Source organism: Dunckerocampus dactyliophorus, chromosome 10 (assembly GCF_027744805.1).
Source record: "Dunckerocampus dactyliophorus isolate RoL2022-P2 chromosome 10, RoL_Ddac_1.1, whole genome shotgun sequence".
NCBI classification, from domain to species: Eukaryota; Metazoa; Chordata; class Actinopteri; order Syngnathiformes; family Syngnathidae; genus Dunckerocampus; species Dunckerocampus dactyliophorus.
The window spans coordinates 13,247,033-13,272,926 of record NC_072828.1 but is presented as its reverse complement, the minus strand read 5'-3'; the positions used below and the strand labels follow the sequence as shown (position 1 = coordinate 13,272,926).

At 40.6% G+C, this 25,894-nt stretch overlaps 1 protein-coding gene across 1 annotated transcript; it reads left to right on the top strand.

Moving 5' to 3' along the window:
• Window positions 1–8,818: 8,818 nt before the first annotated feature.
• Window positions 8,819–25,894, top strand: rorca (RAR-related orphan receptor C a). The gene is made up of 10 exons (XM_054789994.1): window positions 8,819–9,173; window positions 15,966–16,051; window positions 16,206–16,347; window positions 16,596–17,036; window positions 17,119–17,240; window positions 18,018–18,150; window positions 20,074–20,181; window positions 20,293–20,403; window positions 21,939–22,051; window positions 22,145–25,894. Exons 1-10 carry the CDS (start codon window positions 9,167–9,169, stop codon window positions 22,304–22,306), a joined length of 1,425 nt encoding a protein of 474 aa, XP_054645969.1. The 5' UTR covers window positions 8,819–9,166; the 3' UTR covers window positions 22,307–25,894.

Here is a 25,894-nt window from a genome sequence, read left to right as displayed (position 1 = left end):
ACTAAAATCCTGTTTCCACTTATGTTGCACTAAAACGATCTCATTCTTTTGCAGCATTGCTGCTTGTATTCTGGTTAAATGCTGTAAAAATTCCATCCATTTTTTTTATCACCGGGTCGTGGGTAAACTGGAGCATATCGCAGCTAAATGCAGCAAAATACAAAATATGAAATTATTCCTTTATTTTTTTGTGTCACCCTTTCGCTGAGTCGTGTAATGTGAATTGTATCGTATCATGCGGTACCCTGAGATTGCCAGCCCTATTCCCAATACTTGATGTGGCCCAGCCTCACCCAGACTCTACCCCCAGTGGCCCCCAGTGAAATTGAGTTTGAGACCCCTATGATACAGTAAATGTCAACTTTAATTGGAGGCACGGTCATTTAAATATGGCAAACAGTGACATATGGGCGTTGGGGGGGCGGGGGTTTATACTTCATCCATCCACCCATCTCTGGTATCAACAGCTGGTGTGGTAGCAAGACACAAAAACACACACACACACACACACACGCACTCACACAGTTAAAAGTGAACTGAAGGTTAGTTTGTTTGCCTCATTGGATGAGTCATATTTAAAATCACCTTCGCTATAAGTGACCTTAATTACAGGATAGAGGTGACAAACCAACAGAAGAGGGTGTATATTTGGAATGCGATCACTCCTCAAAAGTACTCAATGATAACCAACATATTTCATTACAGAAATGAATAGACTCAAAATCATCCACAAGTCAAAACCCACAGATTGCTCACCCACCCACGACTACATTCATGTGTGCTATAAAGATGTGTCATTTCATTTATGTGATCCCTCCTCTCCCAAGTAATCAATGACGACCAACTCAACATTCAGAGGTGGACTTGCTGGTGTGTCTTGGATCATTGTCCTGTTGCAGAACCCAAGTTCCGTCCATCTCAGTGGTGTGTGTAGACCACGGCACTCTGGACATCTCAGGGACAAGTTGAAGATCAGTGATAAAACCAAAAGCTCATGTTGAGTGTAAGATGTTAAACCAGACCCGATATGAGCAACATAATAACTGAAAAATTGCAAATCTGGAAGACACGCTGGGCCTCACTGTGTGTATGCGCCGCCATCTTGTGTATATATACAGTAGGTCTTCTGTTAAACACACATGTAATTTTCACTTCTTTATTAAAACAAATGAGGCTGAATTTGTATCAAAATATGCTATTTATAACAAAAACAAAGACATTCTATGTAAAAATGTACGCTCAGTAGCAGCCTTGGGCACCCGCATGTAGTCAGAATGCTAAAATATTGATCACAATATTTTCATTCAAATGATTCGACTACGAGATTGATAGTCGAATCAGACTCCTCTGAATCGAATCGTCGAATAGTCGACTATTCTAAGACACTCCTAGTTGTAACACATCGATTAGTTCCAGTTCCAGCCCCAGTAACACTCCCCGTCTCACTTGCCATTTTTCACTCACGATGAAGGAAGCTAACAAGCTGAATCGTTGACAAGTGGTTGCTCACTGAGTTTACTCTCTGGAAAATACCAATCCTAGCATTTTGGCGCACAATTGCACATCACACACTCAACCCTGGCGAAGAGTTATAAAAGGATCAAGATGGCGTTGGAAGCATAATCCAGGCTTAAAGCATGGCACTTTTGGCTAGTGTGAGTGCCCTGATCCATGGTCAAGATTGGTACACTTCCCCTTCTTTTCGCACAATTAGGACTAGGTGGGCACAGGGCACAGTACGAATGCACGCGCGCAACGTAGCCGATACATAGAATGACTGTGTTGCGATTGCTCCTTTCAAGTTTTGAATGATAACTGTTGCTCCTCGCAGTCGGAACTGGGGTTTGATGTGTTGAAACCACACGTGTGTGCTGTATTGCCTAAAGTTTGGCACACATGGCAATGGCTACCTTTTTAGCATTGAGCGGTGCTTATATACAGTCAAACCTGTCTTAGCGGCCACCTTTATAGAACAGCCACCTCCCTATAGCAGCCACTGAAAAATCCCCCCCCAGCAAATTTACATGTTATAGACCCTGTCTATAGCAGTCACCTGTCTAACGCAGCCTGCGGCCACCCATTTTGTCTCCCTTGGTCAATATCTGACTGCATATAGCGGCCAAATTACCAACTCAAGTCGAAGCTTCATGCACGAAAAAGTTTCGTTTTTCAATCAATGAAGCCGTCGTGTGTAGACTTTAATTACTGAGTCCTAGCTCAGTCACAATCATTCACAAGATCCACACAAACTGTCAGTTGTTCCACACAAAAAAGCCGTCTTCTTTTGAGCTTGCTATTTCCTGGTCAAACATGTAACTTTAAGAGCATTTGCACCAAAACATTACCGCAAAGTAAAGTGGGAACAGGACGTGCTCCCAGCGACGCTACAATAATAAAAAAACATACGCGAGCATGCATGCGGCAGCGGGAGCAAAAATGAATTCGGTTGTACTTAATTGAAGTATTTTAGAATGTACTCACGTTATTTTTCATCAACCTCATCCACAAATCCATCAAAGTCCTCATCTTCTGTATTCGACACAAAAAAAAGCCGTCTTCTTTTCCGTTCGCTACTAGTCTGTTAACTTGTCAGTGTTATTCAGCTCTGAAGCAAAGAAGGAAACTTCTCCTGTTGCTTCTGCCAACTTTATTTACTGAACGCGGCCACCAGACAGCAGCTCAGAACACACACACATCTCTCAGCATCGTCTCTCCTTCCTGCTTGCCCACAAGGCAAAGGTTAAACAAGCCCCACTACATAGCTGTCCAGCCAATGCCTGTAAGAAATGACACCGTTTATTTCCTGGTGTGCACCGGTCAATACTGTAATGCCGCTTGTTGTGGGGAAGGAGAGACTCACGTCGCCGATGCACTTTAATGGCTTTATTAATAGCGGAGAACACTGCAGGACTTTACATCCACGCCAACATAAACACACTTCCCAACTCTCTCGAAACTCACAGCTAGCGCTGAGCCTAGCTCTCCTGCTCGGGACGCCCACCGTAACTTCCCGTCACTTCCTGATGAACTAAAGCTGTAATGACAACTCTGCCGCATAAAAAGTAAAATATTAAAAACAAGCGTAAGACATTACTAGCACAGCTTTGTTCTGTGGGTCGTGGATATATTCTATCAGTTATTATTAAGCCTCTAGCTTCCTTTTAGTAAGTAAAAACCTTGGCTATGATTGCACTACATTGTCATGTAGACCTACAAAGTACACTTGGAAGAACAAGAGGTGAATAAATGTATTGCAACTGATGTGAAACTGATGAGGGGTAGGATTAAATAAGCTTTGCTTCTTCCTACTCCTTTTTGGACATGCAAAATTGTGAATTGTACTATGTGATGTGCTACTGTTTGACTCATATGCATGTTCAGGATGAATTAAAACCATGAACCATGAACCATGATAATAACAAGCCTAGTAGTGCTGTACAACTTTTATCCGCAGTGCCCTCTACTGGTCAACAATATTATTATTATTTTTTTTCCCTTTTTTTTCTTTTTTTTCCCTCTACTGGTCAACATTCAAACTGGACGCCAACCTGTCTATAGAGGCCACCTGTCTATAGTGGCCACTTTTGCAGACTCCCTCTAGTGGCCGCTATAGACAAGTTTGACTGTAAATTATTTACGGTGACAAGAACTTTGACGATGACGGTGGCCGAGTGGTTAGCATGTTGGCCACACAGTCTGGAGATCAGGAAGGGCATCTCGGTGTGGAGTTTGAATGTTCTCCCCGTACGTGCGTGGGTTTTCTCCGGGTACTCCGGTTTCCTCCCACATTCCAAGAACATGTTACTGTAGGTTAATTGGTGACTCTAAATTGACCATAGGTATGAATGTGAGTGTGAATGGTTGTTTGTCTATATGTGGCGTGCGATTGGCTGGCGACCAGTCCAGGGTGTAACCCGCCTGTCGCCCGAAGTCAGCTGGGATAGGCTCCAGCATACATGGATGGATCTGAAACATTTAAGTGTGACAAACATGCAAAAAAATAAGAAATCAGGAAGGGCGCAAATACTTTTATACTTAGATGTGATTCCGAACGAGATAGGAGTCGAGGGTAAGTGGTATAAACTGTCTACTCTCCACTGAACAACGAGCAACAACCCCTTGACAATGTCTCAGTTTTTTTTATATTTAAGGAAATATTGTGTTGTGACTTGAGTTGCAGAATTAGCCACAATAGACTGCATTGAGAACTGCATTTTATTTATTTGAAAATAATTCAGTTATTTTGTTTTGTTTTGTTATATACCATGAAACTGTCAAACTGTGATATTTTTGACCAAGGTTATCATACCGTCAGATTCTCTCGCATGTCACAGAAAAGGAGCCCTTGATTTGCTCACACTAACCACCTAATCTCGCCTCCTTGAAGTTTTTTTTAATGGTAATCGTAGGTATTTGTTAATGTTATCAGATTTATTGGTATGATGCGTATGATGTCATAATAATTATCGGGCCGATAATTATCGTGCATTTGTCATGAAATGTGTCGGTTACTAAGTGCGATTATACATTCATTCATTCTATGACGCGGTTACGGAGCACGCTCGCATGTGACCACACATGAACAATCATGCCCTGCTTTAGACTGACTGACTCCACCTTCCACAAACACGCAAACATCACCAGCAGTAATTCAATGCAAAATGATACAGGGAAAAGACATCCAGACAATATTTACGATAGCAACATGTGTGTACATGACGACGACCAAGAGGAGGAAGAAACACATTGTGCCTGCAGGCCTGCGGCACACTGACCTATTGAACCTTTGTGCAGGTGAAGTATAGAGCGGTGCAAACCAGATTACAGCATATAGAGCCGAAGTGAGAGAGTTTAGCAGGCATTTGAAAGAGGAGAAGGGAGAGAGGGATTTAGTCGGATGAGGGAAAGAAGAGAGGATTATGGTGCCTGGATCCCAAAATAATCCTCTCCGTATAGCGGGCTTTAGCTAGGTTTTGCGTATTAACATGTGCCATTAATGTGCACATGCACACATCATGTACTGTATGTCAGGGGTGTCCAAACTTATTCCACCGAGGGTTAAATACAGAAAAATTGATGTGAGCTCCACTTATGTGATATTCTTCATGTTTACTTCAGTCCAAAAAATGCATAGATATGCACTGTTTTGCAATTAAACATCATTAAAGAAAAAGCTATGTATCAGCTTTGTGTTAGACGTGACAACGCAAATAGTTCGTACAGTGGAACCGGTTTATGTTGACTATCAGACTGGGCGGCTGACATAAGCAGCATAAGCGATTGTCGACATAACCAAAATCGAAACTAGCCATTGCTTGCACATTTACTTGTGAGACATAAGGAGAATAGGCAATATTAAAGGATTTTTGAATTTATGGCAATCCTAAAGGTGCTGCGCAAGTTTCATTGCATGTCTTGATGACAATGACAATAACTCTTTTTCGTTTTAAGAACACGATGGACCAGTACTTAAATGAGTTGGTCGACAAAGACAGGTTATCCAGTTAAGCGGGTTCACTGTTTGCTCCATTTTATGTTGAGAATATACTGAAGGCCACTACAAAGTGACTTTTGGACAGACTTTGGACACCCCAGCATGCTCAACAATGTTGTGGGTATTAAACGTGATCATGAACAGCCTGCAAAAGGATGGAGACTTAATCTGCACGGTTGAAGGCAACTCGTCTTGTACCGCACTGCCCTTTTTCCATGTTCCATTTCAGGCATCGCCATGGTTACATAAGTTTCAGGATCAGGGGGTCAGCAACACGGCAAGCAAACACCGGATGGTTGTGTCGCTGCTTTGTAGCGACATAATATAATCCCAGTAACATGGAAGATGAAGATCAGGAAGGAAACACGAGACGGGGGAGGAAGTGGAAGTTTACCGCGGGAGGGAGAATAGAATAAAGCAAACAGCACCATTTCCCATCATTGTGTGCTTCTAAACAAGAAAGGGGAACGTCTCACATGCTTTGCACAAAACCACAGATGGCACATACTGTATAGAAAGTAAACACGCATGCAAAATAAAGGAACCTACGTGCTTGAGAGCATAGAGGAACACTTTTATTTCGGTAACATGCAATTTGTAAAAAGGCAGCGACTTTAACACAGTCTCAGTGCGCATGAGCGTCCGAGAATGGAGGGAGGGCCATCCAAGCTCAGCGTTGCTCCACTAACCTACTTACAAGTACCATAATCTCTCTCCTCATTTCATAACTGTGCCCAAATTACATGATATGCTCGTCATCGTCCTCACGTCAGCCAATCAATTATTCGTTCATTGTTATTAATAATGATTGCATTTTGGTCTATTTTTTGCTCATACTCTTTTGCTGTGTTTGCAGTACACAGTGTAACTGCACATGGGAAAAACATAAGAAATGCATTTATTTCAAACTAGCAAGATGTTCCATCACACTGTGTTAGAAAAAAAAATGAGCATGATGATAGAGAAAATCTATATGTTTACAAGTTCTCAAAACAACACAACACAACAGCCTGTTGCCTCACATAATTCCTCAACCGAGATTAGAGTCTGTTAATCCGGTGATATAATCGACTTCCTTCATTGTTGCGTCCACTAAAAATAAATTTACCGGTAGTTGTGTTTTGTGTTTCACATCAGGAAATAAAATGTCATTCAAGAAAATATTCATTAAAAAGGTCATGAAATAAATAATGAAAGGTTTTCACATTTGGATTAATTCATGGAAAATGTAATCATGGAAAATTTAATGTATTGCTCCACATTTTATTGAATTAATTTATATTTGATTAACGATTTAATTTGATTTCTATCTTTCCCCATATATTGGGTTCCAGCGCATGTATGTATGGATGCCTCTGTAAACCCATTAAAGTCAGCAGGGCTATTGTATCATTATGTGATTGTCTTACTTAAAAAAAAAAAAGTAAATAATGCTAAATAATACACATCATAATCTCTCATGGAACATTGCTGGCTGACAGTACCACAGATTACTCTTGCTACTCTTGCTCATGCTATTTAATGACACAGTGCATCGAACGGCATTAAATTAGGTAAAATGCCAAAATGCTGAAAGCACATTATACTGCACAACACCTTGCCTGATGCAGTCTTGTTTACATTTAGCTGATTTGTACTTTTTCTTAATACGTTTGTGAATTTTCGAAAAGTAGCATTCAATATGAATAAATAGAAATTGTTTTGTTGTTTGAGCACAGAAAACCTGTTTATGACTTTCTAAATAAGATTTTTTCTTACCATTATTAGAGCCCTGTAACACCCCAATAGTTATCTTTACACTCCTATAGGCCTGTCACAAAAATCGATAAATCCAACAATAAAAAAAAACAAAAAAACATTGGTCATTTTTTTTGGCCTCGATAAATTGACATGTGCATGTGTGTTTGTTTTCCTCTATTTCCTCTCTCTTTACCACACAGGCTGGATGACAAGAGGGTCCACTCTGCACATTCGTGACGTTAGTTTCATGTTGGATGTTGGATGTTTGATATTCGTCTTAAATTTCACTTTGGCAGTTGGCTTTTCAGCACCACAGCAACAGAGTGTGGAATTATTTCCCCAGCCAACCGCTCATTCACAGCAGCATGTCGTCAGAAACACTAACCAGTCCTGTCATGAACTAAACATGTCGAGGCGGCAACATCGGCTAAGTCAGCGAAAAAACTTTCATACTAGCCACTGAACGGGAGCATAAGCTCACATACAGCAATAGTCAGTTTAAGCTAACTGGGTAGCTTGGTTTAGAGGAGCATGCTAATGCAGCTGTGTGTGCCACTCAGGCTGAATGAGTTGTGCTTTAGTGCTTGTTAATCTAACCCAGCATTTTAAATTGGCCGCTGACTTTGTGCAAGTTGTGTGTGAAATAGGGACAACAGCCACGGCTTCAAGAGACACTCGATGGCTATCTCACTTAGCTATAGTGAAAACACATTTTCATCACACATCCGGCCTTCCAAATAAGAGTGGCGCACATCCTGTCTAATAGTGGTAATTAAGTAAGGGTGTCATAAAATAGCTTTCATTAATAAAGCTATTGCAATTGCATTTGCAATTTTATTTAAAAGCTCTTGACATTCCAATAACAATCTTAAATACGCTTGAGAAATTAATGTTTATTGCTTTTGATATGACGTACTCGCATTATTATGCCATATAATAAATGGAAAAAAGGTCTCAAAAAATGTTGTCAATAATATTGATTATTGATTGATTATTGACTCATTTGTAAGATAATTATCGTACAACTAAATTTGTTATCGTGACAGGCCTCCACTCCTATTATTATTTGTTTGCACCACATTGCCCATTTGCAATGCGCAGGCTACGGGATCACTGCAGGGACATAAAAGACAGCCGCTGTTTTAAACACAGCATGCTACCAAGCTAACTAGTTAGCCTCCTTAAGAAAGGGTTTCAAACAGAGCCAAAAACATACCACTTCCACATGGACTGGGAGGAGAACATTGAGGAGAATGTCATGTCTCATCGATGTAACCTTACCGACGACTAGTGACTAGAACACTATATATAACTTGTAGATATAACTTACCTTTCAATATTTTTCACTAATAATAGGCCATAGTCAACCACGGAACTGCGATCAGACCAAATGTTTTTTCCTAATCTCTTACGACAGGCAGACAGACAGATAGATAGACATTAAGATAGTTATGCTTGCCGCATGTAATACTTGTAGTTCCCACGCTGTGTGACCGCCGTCGTGCACTGACACACTGCCACACTTTCTCACGCACGCGTGAGAGCCTCCTTAAGCGCGCGCCACGCGGCGGGCGGGCCTCTGGTGAGATCATGTGTAGTCCATGCGCCGAAAGTAGGTTAGCAAGAGCAGCAGAGCAGGAAGGAGCGGACACCACGCGTGGGTACAGCGCTTCTTGTTCTGTCACCTGCACCGCAGCCAAAACAGCGTCCCCAAACCCGCAGGGAAGCCGATAGAAAGTAGCCCAACACCGGCACCGTGTCGCCATTATTGTCCGTCTTTACGTGGGAAGAGGAGCTCGACAAGACATATGAGGAGTTGCTGTTTGACAGCTCGGAGAAAGTACGCACGCCTTCGCTTCTTGCTCGGTTCCATTTCATTTCTACACGGAATTGTATGACTAAAAGAAGAATTGGCTAGACTCAACCGCCGACATGAGAGGTGAGTTTACTTGTGTGTGTTTTTTTGCAATTAAAACAAAAGTTGGCAGTCGCGTGACGAAGTAGCGTCCAAAGTCCGAAGTTTTTCGGTGAGAATTTGAACGCATCAATGGGTAAACTGTAGGAAATGACAAATATTAACAACTACAAAATGTATTCCTCTATAAATATTTTAATCTAATAAATAAGCACAAGTTTTGATAAAACAGTCAAAAGTGTTGTATTATTTGCAGAACCTGTACGTTGAATATTTACATCGACTTCTATAAACACACCAATAGTAACGTGTTATGTTGTGCATTATTATGGGTTTTATTTTTCTACTAAGGAGAGCAGTGCGTTGGTGCCCTTCGGCTGACTGGCTGCAGTTATGTAAGAGCGAGGGAAGGAAGGAAGGGAGGGAGCGAGCAGGCTGATTCAAACGTTATGAAAAAACACTTGGTGTTGGAGAAAATGTCGTTTTTTTACGATTTCCTTTAGAAGAATAATATTTTTTGACACTTTGCCTTGCAGAGAGCCAACAAGAAGCACTATAAATAATGTGTGAAGTACTATAAACGTGTGCAAAGACGTTGTTATTTGCTAACCTGTTAAAAATGACAGTTTTTTTTGCATTATTTGTTTTGCTTTTTGTTGCTTTGTCAAGTGTGGTGTTTTTTTCGCATTATGGCGGACAGTGGTGTGTTATGTGGGGGTGAGGGGGAGAGCGATAGGAGGTGCTCCATTGACCTACTTCTGTCATTGAGTGCGATTATTGTGTGTGTGTGTGTGTGTGTGTGTGCGCGCGCGCTCTGTAATCTTTTGTTGAAATCACCCTTTAAGGGGTAAAGCTCATCTTTGACATTCTTTGTACTTTAAATGTACTTTGGAACACCAGTAACTTGCACAAACATAAACTAACCAAACAAAGTAGAAGTAATGCAAACAAAAATGCATTTGAGATTTTGTTTCTGTGTTGTCAGCTATTTTGCATACATATAAGTGTATACATTGTGCAGACGTAACTGTTATGATGTCAGCGTGCAGCACCGCTGTGACAAAGCCGGATATGGGCACAGCAAGCCCACATTTAACCATGAGGCACAGCAGGCTTCGGTTAAGCTCAGTTTCCTCTGTCAGCTTGGGTTACTGACATCAACAAGAGGCAATGCCACTCAGGGCCTGACTGGACAGTTGGATTAACAGTGGTATTTTGGTTTTTGTAATTAATTAAATCCAAAAGGTTTGACAAAAGCTAAACGAAACGTACAGAAATCAAAGCAATTTTGCCCATAAGAAGTCATGTAAATCCAATTGCATTGTTACAGACACAAACAGAATTTTTTTTATTGAGAATAATTATAGTTTTGCATGTAGAAACAATGTTTAAATAATTAGAAATGAATGTAAGTAATAAACAAACGTTTAAACATCACTTTTACCTTTTATTGAAGACTCTTGTTGGGGAAGACGGCGAGGAGGGGAAGGTATACGCACCAATAACTTCTCAACACCTTCCATCGCTTATGATCTGTTTTCTTGACACCTTTACTTCTTTCATAACATTAGCTTTCTTGATTTCATACTTCATTGCCAGGCTGGACCTTGTTGATGATGCAGCACACAGACTAGTTAACATTTAACATTCTCTTTTGAGTTTGTCAAATGAGTGTGCCTTACAGGATACCGTAGTATTGTGTAAACTAAGTATTGCGGGTGGGTGTGTGATCCCCGATGGCTGAATAAACAAGACATGCTGTGAGTGCCAAGGTGTAAAATACAATAGTTTGTTATGGGCACTGTTTTACGATATCCAAAAGAGTTTACGAGAACCAAGTCAATTTTTTTTGTCGAAAACTGAGGTGCTCAAAAACTGAGGTTTGACTGTATTTAGTTTTTGTATTTCGTGATAGAAACGCCTCTATGTATGTCTTTTTGCGGGTAATTTGGGAAAAATGAACATGTACATTCAAATGTGGAGGTATTGTTGCACTTTGTATCAAAAGTTATTTTCAGTCAAATCACAACCGCTGCACTCTTTTTACCGACTTGCGTGCACAGCAGTGGAATCAGCAAATCGGAGGTCTCACCTAACTGAAGATCAAAAGGTCCGAAAGCTATAAAGTAGAAAGGTCGCCCGCTGTGTGGAGCTTGGGCTCAAAGCCGCTATCTGTTAAATGTACAGCCTTGGAGAAGTTCACAGCGAGCCTCAGTATGTGTCAAGGTGCCCTTTCTCAACTGCACGCAAAGATTCCATGCCACCATTAACTCTCCAGCTTCAATTCTTCGCCTTGAGTGTGTGAATAGCGCCTGCATGGCTCCCCGCTTTTGCTTATTATAAACCTATATATCAATTTGTGAGAGCACAAATGTACACAAAGAGAGACTCAAAAATAATATTTTGCTTTATTTGGACTCAGCAGTATCTTGAGGTGGCCTGATAGCCAATATCTGCTGCTTGTCCCGCTTTTGCAGACGGATAAATGACATCTAAACAGACGTAAATGAGATTTAAAACTCAAGGCGACTGTGATTGCTGTGAAAATGTCTTTCATTTGTGTGCGAGAGCTCGGAGAGTGTGCAAAGTTGATGCTGCTGAACCGAATTCCTCAGTCTGGTTTTTCTTGTGTGGCACAGGCCCGCTTTGCGTTTAAAATGAACGCCATGAAGAGAAAGCGCATCAGGCCTGGTGGTGTGTTGTGGTACAAATGGAGAACGCTTATGTGTAACAAAATTCAGAAGTGGAACCTATAAGGTCTAAATAAGGTGTTCCAAGACAATTTGTTCTGTTTCAAAACTATATTTTCCCATAGAGAATGTCAATTAAATTAATCCGGTCCAGAGTCAACCATAAAACCTGTTTTAACTGTAAACCGAACGCTTTAACAGTTTTAACATGATCAAATGTCAAGTGTAAAAAGACGCTAACAGCTGTTAAAACATAGAAACAATATGTGTATTCATCCTTTGAGAAGTAGCTGTGCATCAAGTCTTTTCTTATTATTGTTGAATTGTCATTAAGTCAGCCGTACTGTGCTGAGCAGCCTAGACAGAGACTCATATGCCGAGCTACAAACTGGCTAATTTAAATAAGATACTGTAGATTCAATCGACTTGGCCCTGCGTTCCTTAACTTTGGAGCGCCTTATTGTTATTGTGAGCTCATTATTGCTTTGACCAGATTGTACTGTCGCCAGGACAGTCTACCACTTTTGTCACTGTTTGAGATTTGTTGAAATCTTGTGCAACTTTGCTGATTTCTTACATGATTTCATTATGTTGATGGGTTTGTTTTTTGTGTTACTTTTTTTAGTCATAGAATTCTTAGCATATAAATATACAACACTTCTTTTTAGAATGTGTGCTGATGGAAATATAGTTTTTAGCCTTTTTGTGGTCGGCAGCAGTGTGTTGTGACCACAGTCAGATTAGACTCGTATGGAAACATTCTCTGCCACACATGTAAGACGATCTTGTGTCTGATTTGGCCTCCTTGTAAATGATGTATACTGTACATGCATATCCCAGCAAGCCCTATCGAGTCTCTTTTCACGGCAAAACAAGGCTGTAAATGTCAAAATTCCTCCGCAATGTCTCTCTTTTTTTTAATGCTTGTAAGGCATCCCTACAGTTAAGGCATTTTGCAGGATGCTGCAATGGGCTGGTTGTATATTAACCTCTCATTCCTTGGCGGTTGCATCTGCAGAGTAATTGCTTGCATTTTTTAATGGTCGGTGAGTGTCAGGCCATTTTTCACTTTTCAATGTAGCTCGAGAGGCCTTAAAAACGCTGAGTACTTTTATAGATAGGTGTCACTCGAGGCCCCCGAATCATTGGGAACTACTGAGAGTGAGAAATTCTAGCATTTTAAATATGTGTGCTGTAATATATAATAATTATCCAGCAATAAATTGTATATCCTTTCAGCCAGAAAGTAGGTTAAGTACAGTATGTCAGGTAAATGTAAAGTGCAGGTAAACAGGACCTTGGACTGTTTGATTAGCTGGGATGAGAGGGCAAAGTCTGAGCAAATGAGCTTTTACGGCGAGAAAAAGTGCTGAGCGACACAGACTGATGCAGTGACGCAGTGATGCATTGTTTTATGTCTTTCCACACTATGATATCTCTAGAAAACAGTGTGATATGCAAAGGCTGTCACCAAGCCACTTGACAGGTAAAACTACGGATGGGCATGTTGATTATCTGTCAGTGATCTGTCAGTGATCTGGAATTGTTTGGTAATTTTGTCTCCAACAACTGAAAATGGAATGCAATACTTGATTGTTAAGAGCTAATCAACTAGTTTGTTTTGTAAAGAATACTTATAGGAAGGTAAGCCACAAAGACGTCTTCCGTACCTTGTAACATACAGTCATGTCATTTGTGGCAGCCCCTCTGGGTTGTGATGGAAAAACATGGGAAGACACACTCGCATACATGGAGTACAGATATTCTCAAAGTTTTATAATGATTACAAAAATAGTCAACGTCTTATGGACGGTTAGTTTCTAAGTCCTGTGTAAAGACGGGCTGGTTGCCCTGTAATTGTACTCCTAAGGTTCATACAGATGCAGTATACCCTCAAGAAAATAAACAGAAATTCAAAGAAACTGTGTTTGCACATTTTTCATAATCTGCATAAAATTTTTAAATTTCTCCCAATCTCCATGCTCAACTTTACCACAAAGTTTATGGGAATCAGTTTTGTGTAATAATAAAAAAAAAATTAATCTGCGTGAGAGCATTGTCATAAATAGCTATTTACACTAATAAGTGTGCTCTTATTGCTTGTATGTGATCATTAAAGACACATTTATTTGTGGCCCCGCTGGCTGCAAGCACAGCAAAAATAGATTTATGGTCTCGCTTCAACGCAGCTGAAATTTCACTCAAATGCTCGACGTGCTGCAACAAGTCGGGAGCCACTATTAGCTACAGCTGTTATTACCAGTGGGGGGCCGAGCGAGGTGGTGGAGGGGTTACTGTACTTGACGTTTTTAATATATCCAGATGTTAAACATGTTTGGAAACAACCACCGGCTGCTGTTGGGCCTTTGCCAAGCTACAGTAAATCTGTCATCTGCCGTATATTATGTTTTGCTTCCAAAGCAAAGGTTGCACTCCACCCTTCGCCTCGGTTTACGGAGTCTTTAGTCAAACCGGGATCCACCTAAAAGCTTGCGAGCAAAAAGCAACAGGCGCCTCCTCCTTTTTGCTTAAATGGGAAAGTGTGTCAGTGGAGCAGCTTCTGCTCCATGGGCCTGACTTTGCCGCTCAGCTGACTGGCAGGTGAGTTGCCGAGTTGGAACACAAAAGTTACTCTGGTGGCAGCCAATGGGAGCGGCTGGAAGCGAGAGAGGGAGGAGTGTCACATGCTGGTTGCCGGGACAACCACCTTTGAATGCCTGCGTTTGTGGAATGCGGCCAGACTACAGTTATATAACAGGCTGACGGGAGGGGCAGGAGGCCTTGGAGAGGAGAGAGAGAAGGAGAAAGGGACTTCTTTTTTTTTTTCCACTGCCCTTTATTTATTTATATCCTTCTGATGCGTTTCGCTGGTCAGCGTAGACACTTAATACAATATGTCACCTGTACTGCACAGAAAGTGTAGAGGATGTAGTCACTCCACTCACACAAATTTTTTGGTTGAGTGTGTGACGCAGCTCTCTCCCCATGCAAGGCAGCATGTGTGGTCAATTACAAATATTATATAAAAGAACATTTACAAGACGGATACATTCCCCAAAGAAGCCGCCATTCTCCAACCTTACCTGCATGACCTAGCTATGAGGAATTGTGACAGAATGGAATCGAGCACTCAGTCAGCACAGTCGCAGTCACTTTTATCTATTGTCGTTTTCTTATTCGAGATCCTCAGAAGTTTAATATGGTTGTTTTCCTGGATCCAGCCTGCAGGCATATTCTTCTTCATGGAGGAGGGAGAAGGAGGGGCAGCCATGAAACTTTATAACCTTAGGCTTCAGCTAATGCAATTGACCTGCTATTCTGGGCCCGAGGAGGCCCAGCTTCTTAGATAAACAACATAATGAAAAGAACATGCTGTTCCTTGGTAAGAAGGCTCAGGCTGCCACAATGAGACCAAGGTGCATAATGTATCGACCAGCTCCTATGTCAATCACAGGATGCTTTGGTTTCCGATATTGTGCTTCAAATACATTGAAACTGACATGAGGTAATCTGCAGTTCTTGGGATGCGATTGTACCTGTTTTTTGGAGGGGTTTTTTAATACCCGCAGCGTGGCACTTGGCATGCCTTGACATCATTTTGGTTGCACAACTATTGCTGGATAAATATTGACAGATTATAGTCCAGGTCAATTTAGAAACGCATGCATAACTATGTCAAATAAGGACTGCCCAAAAAGCAAATGCATTTCCACGAACGTACACAGTCAGCATTTTCTGTATTTAATTGTAATTCTAATATTAGTGTATGTTCAGTGATTAATTAATTTATAATTTCTACGTTATTTTTTGTTTTTGATTGAGTTGATCGCCTGCTATGAATATGTCACTTCAAATAAAAGTCTGTAATAAGTCTTACATTTTATAAGTTCATGAATAAATAAGATTCATACAGGTAAACATTAAAAAAAATAAGAAAAACATTAGGCCCTGGGGGTCACCTGTAATGCGTCTACTTGTATATGCCCCTCAGAAAATGAGCAGCTGTGTTCCTGACTGGAACGATATCTGATGTTTCACTTCTTCCAGTCACACTGACTCATTGTTGTATAAATAATACCCATTTGTCTGTATTTCATGTCTTTTTGCATTTTTTCTCTTTCTGCAGCTCAAATAGAAGTCATACCCTGTAAAATTTGCGGGGACAAATCATCAGGGATTCACTACGGCGTCATCACATGTGAAGGCTGCAAGGTGAGCTCTCTTCTCATGCTTCGTAAAGGAGTTGGCATGTAGAGAAAAAATGTACGTTTATGATGTGTTATGTCATTAATCTCAGTCCGTATAAGTCTGCAAGTATTTTTTTTTTTAAAGCCCACCCGTCTTTTTACATTCTTTCCGCCTGTAGGGTTTCTTCCGACGTAGCCAGCAGAACAATGCTATGTACTCCTGCTCACGACAGAGAAACTGCCTGATTGATCGGACCAATCGAAACCGCTGTCAGCACTGCCGGCTGCAGAAATGTCTCGCTCTGGGCATGAGCCGTGACGGTGAGTCCAAGCATTCGGTTATACCAGGTTTCCACCAAATGGTATCAGTCTGACCCATAACCCAGAGGTGCCAAAATGTGTTGTAGTACACACTGGTTATACAGCTTTTAGCAAATCAATATGTGGAGTAAAATTACGGAACAGAATTAGTTAGGAAGTCAAGCAGCAGTTTTCTAACATCAGCGATCAAAATAATTTGAATTCCATTATTATGTTATGTAATAAATGTACATTTGCTGTTGCTACAGCGGTGAAGTTTGGTCGCATGTCCAAGAAGCAGCGCGACAGCCTGTACGCAGAGGTCCAGAAGCACCAGCAGTCTCAGGAGTGCGCTGGGTTTGTAGCCCGGGAAGAGAGCGGCAACATGGGTGACCACAGCCGCACCTACAGAAGAGTGTCCAGCACAGCACTTAGCGATCTGGATGACTTCACCACGCTGCCTGAAGGCCTACTCTTCGACCTGCCGCTGACTCCGGAGGATGCAGGGGGCGAATACAGGAACCTGGACATGCTGGCCGGCAGCGCAGGCAGCACCTCATCCTCGCAAAGTTCACCGGAACAGACCAACTTGGACTTTGTAGATGGCAACCACAGCATTAAGCACGAGTACCAGCTGTTGCACGACTCTGGGCTTTTTTCGCATGCTATCCTCAACCCACTGCCCGACGGATGCTCCCTGCTTGAGCTTGGTAGGTGCGACTTTGGTAACACGTGAATGCATCAGTCCTGGGAATGGCAATCATCTTAAATCCAATATTCTTTCTTACTCAGAGCACATAACACAGTGTGTGGTGAAGTCCCATATAGAGACATGCCAGTACACTACAGAGGAGCTGAAGAGAATGGCGTGGTCCACGTACGGCCTGGAAGAGACTCGCATGTATCAAACCAAGGTATGTCTGTTACTCAGCCAAATGCGTCCCAGGATGCTGATTGGGTCCATTTTTTTTTTTAGAAATACAAATATTGCATTTTAGGGTCATAATACCTTTATTAACTGTGCAGACTATTTTACAGTAACATCAGAGCAGTCTTTACTGTCATACAAGTGTAAAATACAGTATCTGCTAGTAGTAAAAAGTGAAAGCAATACTGTCATTTACACAGTTGTAGGGGGAGCTAACCGTGTTACGCTCACTTAGTACTGTATTTAAAGTAAAGCTCCCTTATACGATTTTTCAGCAATTTTAAGTCTCATTATTATGCTAGGTTAGCCTATTCTTTGACAAAAAAAACATGATCAAACTAACAGCTCATACGTTTGTAGCTGACTGAGTGCCATGCTTTATTTTAAGATGTGTAGCAAAGCCTTTTTTTCTTTTTTTTTTTTTTTTTTTTTACAAAGCCATCTTCTGTGAAGTGGTGGGCGTATACACAGGGCGGGCTCATCGAGCTCGGGGTGGGTCAAAAGTGGTGTCATGTCCATAAAGAATTAGGTTTTTCCTTCATGATGTCAAGGGATCTTAATAACAAATAAATAACAAGAGGATCAAAATAGTTGTGTTAATCTACCAGCCAGAATGTAGGTCAGTGTGTCTTTGGTGAAAATCCAACCAGCAGAAAAGCATTGATTGCCAATGAACACAATCAACAGATGAGTGCAAACACAATCTGCATTATTCTTCCCTGCTTATGCAACTAAGTCTTTTCTGTTTTTTTACTTCTCTCAGTCAGCTGAGGTAATGTGGCAACAGTGTGCCATTCACATCACCAACGTCATCCAGTATGTGGTGGAGTTTGCCAAGCGCATCTCTGGGTTCATGGACCTGTGTCAGAACGATCAGATTATCCTCCTCAAAGCAGGTCAGTAACCTTCAAACATAAAAATAAATCGCTTGTACATCTTGTGTTTAGCCACAGTACAGCTGGGGGATGTTGTCGCAAAGAAATGGGCCTCTGGGGATATCGCTGACACCCTTGGCGTGCGTGTTTATTGCTTCTCAGCCTCTTAGTTGTGATAGCAATCGTTATTGTCACATGGAAGTGCATGCGCGGTATATTAGCCTCGAGGGGTGGCTGACTTCACAGGAGTTCGACAATCACATGCATCTGGAGTGACTCAAAGTGCACATCTGCTCTCTGTCTGAAGAATGGTGGGCCTTGTGCGGTCAACCCTCATGTTGTGAAGAATGTTTTACATTATGTGTGATCTCTTTGTTTAGATTTACTTCTACTGCAAACCAGTCAAACCACAACTTTGCACCACTCCCTGTTTGAAGATGAATGCACGCGAACATATTTACACATACTGCTAAAGTGGTCATAATTTAAAAATATTGAGCGTTTTCTTTTTTTTTTTTTTTTTTTTACATTTTGAAAAATATTGATACCTTTTAATGTTAAAGGCAAATTGAGGAAACCCAATTTTTATTTACCAAATTTTTTAAAAATTAATTAAATACTATCGTGTAACACATTGTGCCATGGGTAATTTCCAACAAAAACATATCCAAAACCTCTCTTTAAAGGGATAGTTTTATGACATCCGCATCAGCAGTGTAGTACATCAACAGTGACTTACTCCCCCAATAGGTCTTGTGAGTCTGGTTCTGGACGAAGCACATAGTTCCGCTTAGTTGTTGGGCCATTTCAGTAAAGAGTTTGGCTTCACAAAAACGCCTCCTCAAAAAAATCAGACCTCACAAACCACTTGGTGTTATATTTGTCTCCCGCCGTATACCTGCGCACCTTCGCCCGTGCATTCGTTCGTATGTGACGAAGATGCTCACATCTTCTGCTGTGGAACACACACGTAAACAAGATGGATGTGGCGCTCCGTCGCGGAAGAAGATGCCAGTGTCTTCATCACATGCACAAGAATGGAGAGGCGACAGTGCGCAGGGATACAGCGGGAGACAAATATAACACTGAGCGATTTGTGAGGTCTCTTTTTTTTTTTTTTTTTGAGGGGAATTTTTATGGTGCAAAAGTATTACTGTTTTGAACACATACAGTATTGTTTTGAGAAGCCAAACTCTTTACTTAAATGACACAGCAACTAAGCGGAACTACCTCATCACGGAAATCCGACCAGCACTGGACTCGTGGGACCAAATGCGGGGATAAGTCACTGTTGATGTACTACACTGCTGATGGGGGTGTCATACAACTTAATGTCAAAAAACCCAAACTATCCCTTTAACTTCAAAATTGGCATTTGAAAAAATTGTATAACTCTTTTCTCCTGAGCCACTCCACACAAAAGGATTAAAAGATGGCAAAACATGCACCTCTGCTGTGTTGCCTGTGCTATTGTTTTCATGACAAATACACCGCACGGTGGCGCTTGTATTAAACACTTCTGAGTCGCATTGACATTAAATTTTGGACAAAGCTCTACATAACACCCACTGTAACTTACAGTGTTCATCTGGATCGTCACAAAATTTGGTACACACCTTTAGAGGACTGACAAGCACATGTGTGTACAATTTGAGCAAGATTAGTTTAAAAACATGGCTGTGCATGGACGTGGACAGGACTTGGCAACTAATTGCCCACCAGTCATTGCCATTTATCTAATGGTTATAAAACTTTGACAATATCTGTTTTACATATACAGTATATGGTAGAATGTCTTCCAAAGCATTTTCACCACAACCCACAAATGTCATTTACACTCATGCCATTTTTTCCACGACTGAATAATTTAAGGTTTGGCATTAGTTATAAATTGATAACAGTAGCGCTGTATTAATAGGTTTTTCTTTTGTCTTGTATCCCCAGGCTGCATGGACGTTCTTCTGATTCGAATGTGTCGGGCATACAACCCCATCAATAACACTTTGCTCTTTGATGGAAGGTTTGCCCCTGCTCACTTTTTTAAAGCACTTGGTGAGTGGCATCTTCTTTCCTCGCTCCTTCTTTCTCTATTATCGCTTTATGATGCGTCTTGTTGCAGTAAAGTCACAGGCGATCCATGACGACCCTGTATTTCCTTTCCAGGCTGTGATGACCTTGTGGCTGCGGTGTTTGACTTGGCCAAAAGCTTGAGTCGTATCCAGATGTCTGACGAAGAGATGGCCCTCTTCACTGCTGCTGTACTCCTCTCACCAGGTGATGTTCTAATTGCTATATGCCAGTGGGGACAGAATTTTCACACACCCCCTGAATTGAAATACTACCAGACACCCTGAGAATATTTATTTACAGTATGTACCTGTATCTGACTGGAAACGGTCAGTGCATTGGTATTAAATAGACCAGGGGTGTCCAAACGTTTTCCACCAGGGGCCACATACTTAAAAATGAAAGGATGCAAGGGCTAAGTTGATATTTTGTAGATATGCTAAGACGGGGGTCACCAACGTGGTGCCCGCGGGCACCAGGTAGCCCCCCACGACCACATGAGGTGCCCGCAAGCCTGCTTTTCATTCAGGTTTTCAGTTAATAATGAAAGAACAGTAGAAATAAATGAATTTTGAAATACAAAATGTGAGTTGTGGACACCAGCATTTTGTTAATGTTCTGGTAAAACAAGCATATTCGCTTTGTTTGGGTTTAAAATAAGCTCTGAAAATAAATGTGACAAAAATGAGTAGGTCTTGGCCATTTTCATTTTGTAAAAGTAGCTCTCACAAGGAAAAACGTTGGTGACCCCTGTGCTAAGAGGTTATATATTATTAAAATATATTATTAAAACTGAATTTCAGCTTTGTGAGATACCGTACGTGAAAAAGGACATTATTAGTATGAACTTCAGTCGTTCCTCTTTTTTTTCCAAATATTCGCTGTTTTTTTTTTTTAAATTTCCAAATATTTCAACTTTCTACTTAAATAATCTTTGTAAATTTTCATCTTGTAATATTATGACTTTATTCCCATTTTTCCCCAACCTAATAATAAAAAAATCACAACTTTATTTTATTTTGTTTGTTTCTCATAATATTATGGCATTTTTTCTTTAATATTTCAACTCTATGCTACTAAAATGACAATTTTTCCTCATAATATTACAAGTTTATTTTTGCAAAATTGCGCCTTTTTTCTTGTTAGAATACGACTTTTTTTCTCATAGTATTTTTACTTTAGTCTCATAAAAATTACATCTGTTTTAAAAAAAAAAAAAAAAATTATAAATTCCAACTATTTCCAATTCCTTCTTGTAGATTTTCTTCTCGTAATTATACATTTATTCCCAGAATGTTTTTAGTTTATTTGTTGTTTTGTTTGTTTCTCATAGTATTCTGACTTTTTAAAAATAACGTCTTTCTTTAATATTTCAGTTTTATGCTGAAAAAGATGTTATTTTTCCTCATAATATTATGACGTGATTCTCGTAAAATTATGACTTTTTCTCACTAGATTACAATTTTTTTTCTCTTAATATTTTGACTTCATTCTTGTAAAATTACTGCTGATTTTTCCATTTTTGCTGTTTGTTTTTTGTTTTTTCCTTTTCTTTTATTATATATTTTTAGAATGCGCCGTGGGCCAATAAAAATGTCCAACATACACTTTGGACATCCTTGAAACTGTTTCCCCACTTTTTGGACCTGTAGAACTGTGAATTGTACTGTGTGATGTATTCCAATGTAACTTGTATGTATGTTCAAAATAAATTAAACCATTACCACTTCTGTTCCTCTCAGACCGACCATGGCTAACGGATGTGCAGCAGATCCAGAAGTTGCAGGAGAAGCTGTACGTCGCCCTCCAGCGCTGCCTACAAAAAGGGGGCTCATCAGAGGAGAAACTTGCAAAGGTAAGGCAGCAGATGTGACTGACACATTAATGTCCCGCCTAATGAATGAATGAATGACGACTAATGAATTCATGTTTTCGGCTCCTCCTCCAGATGGTCTCCAAACTTCCCATAATGAAGTCCATTTGCAAGCTTCACATTGACAAACTGGAGTTTTTCCGTCTGGTCCACCCCGAGACTGCGTACACCTTCCCGCCGCTGTACAGGGAGGTGTTTGGCAGCGAAATCACTTTCCCAGACTCTACAGAGGGCTAAGCGACGTTACCCAAAAAAAAATAAAACAAAAAAATACAGAGATTTCTGCCGAGAATTTGCGAGGCATAGGCAGAGGGAGAGATAAAACATGTGGCAACAAGATGAGGCGAAGGCGAAGCAGCCGCTCATTGACAATCCTGCACGCTACACTTTAGGACACACTCCTCTCTCACCTCTGAACGCCCCTCTCCCACCCTTGTGGAGTCGCTCACAGTGCCCCTCGGGCCGCTCAGTTTTACCAGCGCGGGAAGGATGCTCGGTAGCTCTCTTCTCCAAGACACTAAAGAGTGGCCTCAACGATTTGTATTGTCCAAATTTATTTTTATAAGTTCTTTCTACGACGACACCTCTCACAGATCCTGTAAGCTACGGTTGAATGTATCCCCGCCCACACTGCTTAAAGGTTCAGCACAGCCTGTAGGCCCAATTCCGAATGTACACACTTAACAATCCTTACTTACCTCAAAGTGTTTTTTTTCTTATCGAAATGCTTCAGTTGTGAGTCTGGTAAAAATCCACCATTTTTCACTCACTATCTTCTAGCATATCTATCTAGCAGTGCCCGCTTTTTTGCAGTTTTGCTGCATGTGAACAAAGCGTTCAAAGGGACCATGATCAAATCAATTTCACAACCAGGGTTTTTTAGATATATAAATATTATATATTTTTTCTTTACTAGCATGCCCTGAAAACACTGATATAAGTGGGCTCTTTTTTTAATGCAGTCATTACCTCAGTCCCAGTGCCCTTTCCCTTTGCATATGCCACTTAGAGAGAAGTCACAGTGATATTGTGACAATTATATTATATATATAAAGATTTATAGCACCTATATGGCTGTACGAAGGAGACAAATGTCTCTCAGGGTGCGATCACACTTGTCATGTTTGGTTTGGTTTGCTTTAAAGGAGCTCTGGTGCTTTTTCCTGGGTCGTTTGGTCAAGTGTGAATGTGATCATTTGAACCCAGGTATGCGGACCGAGACTGTTTGAAAGATGGGTCTCGGTCCGCTACCGAGTGAACTCTGGTGCAGCTCAGTTCAAATGTGAACACTGCACAGACCAAAGACGCGGACCAGTGTTGAAATGACAGCAAATTACTGCATGCAGAAATGACAAATAAGTAAGAGCAAATATGTCTGAAGTGTTGTCTCTGCTCTGCTTTCTTCTTTTGTGTGTGGTGCTCTTTAAAAGTATATTTTAAGAGCTTTTTGTGAAATCTAAGCTGGTAAATATCACAATAACCTTCACATTCAACCCAGCCGATGACATTTTGGTTTGTAATATTTGAGTTATGACACATGCCAGAAAAGATGCCCAATCAAGTTCTTACTTTGTGTGTGTGTGTTTACTGCACAGCTTTTGGTCACATGACAAAAATATAAAGTGTGAACGCTAAGCGAGCCGCACTAAACTGCATGCCAAGAACAGAACAGAGTACCAAACCACAAGTGTGAATGCACCCATACTTTGATTGTATAGGAGATAATTAGCACTTATACATGAGCCTCTTTTGGGCTCCAAAACCAACTGCTGGCACTCATTTTTTTGCGGGTTCGCACTTAGGCTGCCATCTTTGACGCCCCCATTCTGCAGAACGTCTGCTGAAGAACCCAGCTGTGTGAACAGCCTGGACCTGTCACACCTCCGCACCTCATCTTTACAGCGAGAGGTAAAATAGTAATGACCTGAGAAGTACAAATTTGCCCACTGCATGTTTGGAATGGTGGAACCAGTCCTGAGGCTGAAGGATTACGAGTGGACAGATGGGCCGCCGTGTTACTTAAGCTCCATAGACATCAGTTAGAGTGGGATTTATTACCCGCGCCGACTCTCACTACCTAAAGAGGTCCTGATTTCGAGAACCTGCTCGTCCGTCTCTCTCCCTCACTACCTCACCCCTCTCAAACGCCACACACGGTGCAGCAAACAGAACTGTCGAGCTCATATTAGCATCATGCCGAAGAGCTTCTGCTACATTATTATAACTATATTGTAATGGCACTTGTACAGAGGACAAAAATGGCTGCTTCTATTGTCGCTGGAATGCTATTGTGGAAGGCCTACATAGATTTCCTCTTTTCATGCTGCCAGTATTCTTAAAAAATATATATGTTTTGTTTTATTGTAGCATATGGAGACAATCACAAGGATATTATGGATGTTCATATTTGAGACCGCACTGCTGGGACAGTGCTGATGGCCACACAGCGTACAGTATGATCTCACGTAGCGCAAAAAGGGGTGCCGCCCTTGTCGGGTACTTAATGGCACGGTGGGATTGTGCAATATTGTCTTTCCCATTTTAAGTAGCATAGATTTAGTTAAGGGTATCAACAGGTGATTCTCGAATTTAACAAACTCAAGGCCGACTGCTCCACAGGGTCGGCCAGATTGTAACAAGGTGCAATACTTTGTCTTAGAATGTTTAGCACGCCGCTTTTCAATAGTTCCAGTCATTCACTACGCAGTTTATCGGGATGAAAGAGCAGTCTGGAAGCCCGGCACTCACGTTCCTCAGGGAGATAGCTTGGCTCTCTGTCCTATGTCCCGCTGTGTCCACAAGGCACCTACTAACTGTAGAAGACCTTCAAACCTTCATCACTGTGTACAGTACATGTTCTTGTGAATGATTACAGAAAGTATCAAAGATTTTACCCTTTTCAATATTGCTATTTCAAGACTTTTTGACTTCATAGACTAAATAGGATATTCATACAAGAAAATGTTTAAAAAAAAAACAAAAAAAATGTATAAAAGATTAATTATAATCTCTGATTCTTGTCTTGGTTTTGTTGTGATCTTCAATTTTGCCCTGATATGTACTATGATATTTTCCTCATCGGTTTAGTGTTCTTTTTTGTCTTTTTGGAGAGATGTAATTCTATTTTTTTTTAAAGAGCGTTTTTAAACATGTCTCCCTAAAAGTTTCTCTTTTGTCATGATCCTTCTGTTCATGATATGTTCATTCTATTTTAAGATTATTATTGTTATTATTATTATTATTATTGAATCATTCTAGACTTAAGTGAGAACTAATTTATGACACGTCATGGATTTTAAAAAAAGAGCCTGAGAGGTTATTAACACAAGAAAGTGTTATTGCACAATGGTGATATGCTTTGTGGATTTAAGAATGTAATAAAATTCTTTTTACAATGAAAGTGAAACCTTTGTCGCAATTTCATTAACTCTGCTTTGTATTACAAAAATTCCTATAGTCTTTACTATATACAGTACGTCATACAAGAACAGACTACTTTTTTATTGCATAAGAGACAATTCATTAAAAGATGACCCCAAAAAAATCAATAAATGCAATTTAAAATATCTGTAAAATGATGCTCTGGTAAAGTGTTATAGTTATTTTATATTATGTGTACTGTACTGCAGTTTTTGGAGTTCCTCACATGCTATGAAGCAGTGGTTCTTTTTACCCCAAGTACCACCTCTGAAACATTTTTTTGGTATTGCAAGTACCAGTTTTTTGCTTCCTCCGCTTGCAATCACATGTAGTTTTGAACATAAATGGTACAATTACACTTGCAGGTAATTGGCTTGTGGCATAGTAGGAGAGTTTTAATAAAAT